The sequence below is a fragment of the Alexandromys fortis genome, unplaced genomic scaffold, assembly GCF_014885135.2.
Source record: "Alexandromys fortis isolate MF-2015 unplaced genomic scaffold, M_Fortis_MF-2015_v1.1 scaffold_167, whole genome shotgun sequence".
NCBI lineage: Eukaryota > Metazoa > Chordata > Mammalia > Rodentia > Cricetidae > Alexandromys > Alexandromys fortis.
The window spans coordinates 888,900-895,839 of record NW_026068050.1 but is presented as its reverse complement, the minus strand read 5'-3'; the positions used below and the strand labels follow the sequence as shown (position 1 = coordinate 895,839).

The window sequence follows — 6,940 nt, the reverse complement described above, 5'->3', positions numbered from 1 at the left end:
AAGCCTCTCTAACAAGGGAGCCTGTCATGACTGAACACCAGGGGGCGATCTCACCCAGCGAACGGGCAGCCACCTCCACTTGGTCTCCTTTTCTCAAATTACAGAGGCCCTGAAGAGAAAAGGAGAGATGGGGTCGGGAGGCGGAGGGCATGTTGACTGAGGGTCTGGTTCAGGGAATGAGTAAGAGAGCTGCATCTGCAGCCAAACCCGCGCCGCGTGTCACCAGGGACAGGTCGCTGGAAGGACGTGTACACGAAGTCTGGTTCTTTGTGTATATTAAACTGAATTTATTTACACAGTAACGTGAGGCCACAGAGTACACAGCAAAGTACCACAGCAAACCAAAGGGCGGCGCCACTGCTGACACGGGGGGTGGGGGTGGATCTGTTGTTGATTCATACAACTGTAAATATGTAAGGAGATGGGGAGAGTGCTGGAGGGAGGGAAACAAGATTTCCCAATAGTGTGGGCAGGGCCATGGAGAACCAGAGGTCAGAGTAAGGACTGTCATGATTCCAATCACCAAGACAGGTGACATCTTGCTTCTGTGTCCATCTCCCAACAAATCGCCCCCCATATCCTTAACAGAAAACCCAACCCAGTGTGTTCACACACAACACTCTAGAATTGGGGAGGGAACAGGGCAAGAAACGAGTGGGCTTCCTAAAGCTGTGTGGCTTAATCTTTCAACGACACCACATTGAAGCCACAGGGCTGGCTCAACATTCAAGTTACCGAGAGTGCAGACACACACACACTAGTCACAAACTGACGGGCAGAGTGGGTTTCCTGTACCACAACACTATTCATAGCAAAATATATAACTCTGCGATTCTGCTGGGCTGAAAAGAACCCCCCACCTCTTGATTCCCTGAAACTTTCTTGATTTAAAAAACCATGGAGGGTGGGGTAGGAAAGGGTGGGAAGCGGGAACAGATGGAGAGGCCCTCGAAGGGGGAATGGACAGAGGATGTTCAGAATGCAGACCCCGGTGGCCCATCTAAGTGGGCATCGTTTCCAGTGGCAGCTGATGCAAAGGGCTCTAATTTAAAACAGCTGCAGGGGTATGTGGCCGACAGCTGCATAGCACCTTGGACACTCTGGGTACTTAGACACATTGGAAGAGATGCTGATGACAATCACCTTCGGGGGGAAGGTTCATAAAATGGTGCGGTGTGTTAAGAAATTTCCCAAGAGTTCTCGAGACAAACCTTTTGAAAGCACCTGCTTTTTAAGAAAGAAATCACCTCCAGCCCAAGCTTTCAATATTACACAGACGAGGTGTTCCCACGCTTAAGGTCTGGGCAACAGCCAGTCATGTGAGCAAGCTGGTTACGGGCTCTTCTTAGATACCAGGGAATTTCACTACCTGCTTCGGCCGCTGCCACTCCCTTACTCCCACCACCCTCACCTTCTTTCTCTCCTCATGTGCAAAATGCACTGCTTTTTCTTTTCTTCCTTTCTGAGAATGACTTACAGTTGAACACCCAGATCGTGGAATGTGTACAGATTCCCTTTCTCTGGCACCGGTCACAGCACAGCCCCATTGTCTGAGAAGCAGGATGGAAAGGCTTGACTTCTTTGGTATAACCTGTCTAGGATCATGCATCACGGCTCTTCTGACCTCCTGTGGGGGCATTGGTTTGGGGCCGTGAGGTCTCCGGCTGTGCACTGCTGTGAGTGTGGGCAGGTGGACTTCAGTGCACACTTCCGCAGGGGCAGCACTTGGGTCTGTCTCAGCGCAGCACTTTGGGCCCTTGAGAAGATGAGCTTCAGTGAAGTAAATCTAATAACCCAGTTTTATGGGCAGCTATCCTGTTCACTTATTAGACTGGATCAGAATCCCAATCCTTACCCACTAGAGAGGGGAATGACCAGCATGCCAGAGCTGGCCCAGCGAGCTGAGTTCCTCTTGTCCCGTTTCCAAGTGTGTGTGCTTTATACACCCAGAATTACTTGAAATACAATGATGCCTCCAAAATCCACCCCAGTTTTTGAGACTAGCCTGTATCTTTTTGGATCACTCTGGGTAAAAGCTATGGGAAAATCCTGACGGTAGGCAGGTCACCGGCTAATGCCCGGTGATTTTCCGGTATCGGATGAATTAAATGTGGAAAGCTGAGTGTAAGCCTTCCGTGACCTGCTACTCCGTGGGCGTCAAGATTGTTCCTGGGATTCTGTGACAACAGAGGCTTTGCTCTTAGAAACATGGATCCTCCTGGAGGCTCAGATTTCCACGTTCATGAATACACCCTGAGCTCCAAGGCAGAACTGGCACACTCCTGCGATGCTCCGGAGGCTGCTCTGCTAGCTCCTGAGGGATGTGCTTCTTGGCCCCAGCTCCAGCAGTTTAGGAGCAGGAGCGCACATCCCCCACGACCCCATTCAGCCCACCTCTTGAGAGCAAATCCTGGAAGCCACTGCCATTGGCTTGCCTGCCAGTCTGACTCAGCCTCGGGGCTGGTGATGTTCATGAATCTCATGTTGCCCCCCCACGGGTTCTGTTGCTCGTTTGCTCATCTAACTGCTGTCCTTCATGGTGAGCTTTTGCACACTGTGTGGGTGAACACATCCCCAAAGGGCTCTCCTCTGCGGCACAGGAGGCTGCTGGTAGCCTGGGCCTCTCTGTGAAACACTTCTTATTTCCATGGCTAGGTTACTATGCTAACAAGGCACTCTGAGAGAGACATTTACTGCTGCCTGCTCCAGCCACAGTCCTGATTCTCTAGCGTCCACACGTGCTGAGACTGTGTTCACGCGGCTGAAGGAAAAGCTCCAAAGGGGCTTGGCTGTTCACACTCTCAATGTAATGGAAGAATCTATGGCATAGACTTTAAAAGAAAAAACAATCCGCTCAATACAGACGTTACTTAGGAGAACTTCAAGTGCTAGACCAGTGACACTCCAAAATTCATAATATATGTATGTATATATGTGTGTATGTGTCTGCAGAGGGTAGGAGTTCCCTTTAGCCGACAGATGAATTAAAATGGGAATCTATGATAAAGTTATACTGACTGAATTTCACTATTTTGAGAAATGCTCAGAGGACCACCTGATGGACTCTGCCTAGAAATACAATCCTTGTCTGTTCTGACCTAACCTAGGACATCCTCTTCCTGTCCACCACATTCTGTGGCGATTCCCCAGAGGCGGGTAACACAGCTACCCGTCTCTGGGAAGCTGAGGCCCTTCTCTTGTCACTAGGCTTTTATTTCGCCTCTCACTTGTGTGGACTTAAGAACAGTGAGAGACACGTGGAAGGGAGAGTGCTCAGCTTGCCAGCGCGGTGAGGGCATCACGTGGAACAGAGAGCGCTGTTTACCAGCGCGGTGAGGCAGTGGCAGCGGAAGTGCGCATGCTTGTTTTATCGCAGCATGAGAGAGAAGGCTGGGTCGAAGCTAACAGGAAAAGGGTATCTACAGACAGAACAAACAGAGGGCTAGGGAACATTCTGCATTAAATATGTAACCTCCTTCCACAGTCAACGTTTGGGTTTACATGGGCAAGGCACCATGAGAGCGACACTGAGAAAGCATCTCAGTCTGCAGACGCTGTGTGGAGTGAAGGACTGTGCCAGCTGACCCGGCCAGTGGTCGTCACGCTGCCAGTTCAGTGCATAATTGGGCGGGGAGTTATGTGCACATGGGCCATGTAAGACGAATCAAACCCCAGCCGGCTAGGTGTGATGCAACCACGATCCACGGCTGCCCACTCCACGGTCATGCTATCTAGAAGGGCCGAGACTCTCCGTGAGCCAACTAGCCTGGGAGTTCGGAGAGCTAGCCAGGAACACAAGGCCATCCTCCCTATGCAGACTCACACATATTATTCTCTTTAAAAATGAATAATAAAATACATTCTCCTTTTTCGATTCTCTTTGATAAGGGTGAATCACATGAAAGGCTGTTAAAAATGTTAAAAGTCTAGAAATGTCCAAGGCCACTACGGTGCCACCCAAGTAATACTGCACAATCAGTCTTGGCTTTACGATGACTCTGCGCTGGTGGATGAGGGCTCCCCAGGTTCCTCACTGGCAGGGTGCAAAGAACAGGTCTGAGAACTCTGCTATAGGCTGCTTCCCTGGAGGCCTGGTCCCCACCTCCAGCATGTGTGTGCACACAGGCACACATGTGTACACGCTTACCATTCAAGTGACTCTTGGGATGTTGAGGTTGAAGTAAACAGATACTCACAGTTTTGAATACAACAAGTGCATGAGCGAACATACACACACACAGGTGGAAAGAATACTCGCTTCTTAGCGCAAGTATGTGCCAAGGGAAGAGAGGAAGGTTTCTGTAGTTCTCACTCAGGTAAAGTTGCAACATAAACACTGTAATATACAGATTAAAAATACATACAAAAATTGCACATAATTCATGGGAGAGCACAGGTCCCACAGGAACAGCTCTCGGCCATCTACCGAGGCCACCGCAAAGTCTTCGGAGCAGTGGGCCACTCACTCTGGGAGGCGGTCCTTCTGGAAGAGGCTGGCATTCTTAGGAGCAGGCCAGCCATCTTAGTGGCTTTCCCCTCCTCCCTTGCCTTCTGGCCATTTCAACAGCCAGCTCTGAGGTGCCTTCTAAGGCAATGGTAATGCTAAAGTGGACAGCCATTTCATTCAGAGCCACTGTCTACAGCATCTGGCAGGGTAGCTGATACTGGCTACCGATGGAAGGGAGGTGGCCAGTTGCCGCTTGTGGGGGACACTGACTCAGCCACCACCAGTCCGGGCTGCCGTGCCATTAGGTCTGATAGTGATCAAAGAACAGTACTTTAAAGTCTGTTCCCTGAGGGCCCCTGGAGAATTGCACACACAAGGACATTATTTTCTCATGTCCTGCCAACTATTCATAAACTCTGAACTGCATTCCATCCTGCTGAGGCATTGGGGACACCACCTCCGGTCAGCTCTGTAACGGGGCCCCAAAAGCGGATGAAAGACCCAAACTTCAGCAGGTTGGGACGGAGTAAAGGTGAAGGCCAGCCAAGCAGTGGCGGCGGGGCTGCTGCTGTCGGGTGGTTCTTTGTGTAGGGTACACATTTGCTAAGGGTGAATGGAAATGGACGAATGGACGACCCGCCACCCGACAGACGGGAACCTCCTCTCCTTTCACTTTCGGCCAGGACACAGGCCAGTCCCCAGTGACTAAAACTGAGCCGAGAAGCAAAGTGGCATGCCTCCTGGGAAAGAGGCAGCTGTGGGTACTTTACAGGAAGAGGAAGCTGCTGGGAGGGCATCCCTGGAGGACAGCCGATGTTGGTGGCTGTGTGCCGCTAGCTAGTGAGGACAGGCAGACTAGCTTCAGTTCTGGAAGAGGTGGACGCAGCTTACTAAGTGCACTCCGCCGGAGCTGGTCCTCCGTGGCTGTCCATTTCCTTCCTGACCCCAGGTTTGTGGGGCTATTCAGATGACAAATGTTCCACGGGAGGGTGACTGCACGGCTGTGCAGTGGAATTTCTGGACAGTAAGGAAACACTCGGCTTCTCACTGTGTAAAGCTGTGGATGACCTTGCTGAATGGCCCCCTCTGCTCGTGGACAAGGATGGCAGGTTAGCTTCTCTCCTTTCCTGAATTCTGAGTGAGTATAGGACAGGACAGGGACCTGAGGGCAACACGAAGAAAGTAGAAATACTTAATAATAAGAACGAGATCCAGGCCACATTAACGGTGTTGCAGGATTTTCACAATGTAACTCAGGGAGTCTGTGGTGGCAAAAGCCAGGTACTGAGCGCAAAGCCAGTCCTCGAGGCTGATGCCCCCCTCTCTGTCCAGGGACTTCTCAGCAAACTTGATCATCAGCAGTGTTCGCTTGATGTCCAACCAGTTTTGGAGCAGAGCACTCTTCTGTCCTGGGGTTGCAGAGGTGGTGAAGGTTTGGAAGAGATCTTCACGGGGGCCCCAGAGCAGACACTGGAGGATGCCTTTGGCGTCAGAAATGAGGATGCGCTCAGAAGGGTTGGGGTTTAGGAGGCAGCTGGCGAGCTGCTGCAGGCCCCAAGAGTATGGGGAGCGGAGAGGGATGCGAGGCAGATCTGTGCGTGTGTACTCTTTCTCCTTCAGCTCTGGGTTCTCATCGAAAGGGTTGGGCAGGTGCAGCATTTCATAGATGAGGATGCCCGTTTGGAACTCATCACACTTCTTATACTGGGTGGCTGTGATGATCTCTGGGGCAAGGCGGGACTGGTCTCGGAGGATCTGGGGATCCACCAGATGGCTCTTCTGCTTGGCCTGCGAGAAGTTGCTCACGATGAGCCTTGTGGGACAAGCTGAGGGGGGGCCAGGATCTGCAGGTGAAGGGCCTTGGGCAGCTCCCCCAGGCTGGTGCTGGACAAGCAACAAGTTCTCCAGGCGCAGATCACAGTGAGTGACATGGTAGGGCTTGAGATGCTCGAGGCCGGAGCACAGCTGTAAGAGCAGCAGACACACCTGCCTCTCATACAGGTCAGGGCTTTTCCCATGATGGGCCAAGGAATCTCGCACAAAGTCGGCCACAGTGAGATGGGGAACCTCCCTGGTGATCACTACAACATGGCTTCTCTGTTTCCTATTCGTGACTCGCTGGTTCTTTTTCTGGGACGACTCTGTTTCAGAGCAGGGCTGGGGGTTTTCCCCGGCAGTTTCTGCTTTTACCTCTTCCTCACTGTTCTCAGTTTCGTCCTCTGCCTTTTCAGGAGCATCAGGATCCTTCCAGGGAAGCAGACGATTAGGGACTTCAGCAAGGAAATGGCCACAATCCTGCTGGATGTTAAAATGCACAGCCAGACTCTGCCGGACAGCCAAGCTGTGGTAATACTGCTGAGATTCCTGAGCTTTGCTCTTACAGATCTGAAAGAGAGGAAGGAACACGACTTAACCTCCCTTCCATAACAGACTGAGGACATGCTGAGGATGACTGACTGGAACCCACAGACACACAGTGACGTCTTCGGGAAG

At 51.6% G+C, this 6,940-nt stretch overlaps 1 protein-coding gene across 7 annotated transcripts in view; it reads right to left on the bottom strand.

Annotated features, from left to right (window-relative positions):
• Positions 1-255: 255 nt before the first annotated feature.
• Peak1 (pseudopodium enriched atypical kinase 1) overlaps positions 256-6,940 on the bottom strand; it is a 209,258-nt gene continuing 202,573 nt past the window's right edge. For 5 of the 7 annotated variants that reach the window (XM_050119451.1, XM_050119448.1, XM_050119452.1 and 2 more), the window contains one exon: positions 256-6,832. In XM_050119451.1, coding sequence (XP_049975408.1) covers positions 5,669-6,832 — 1,164 coding nt within the window. In that variant the 3' untranslated portion in view covers positions 256-5,668. The remainder of the gene's footprint in view (positions 6,833-6,940) is intronic. The other 2 variants (XM_050119453.1, XM_050119454.1) reach the window with 1 other exon arrangement.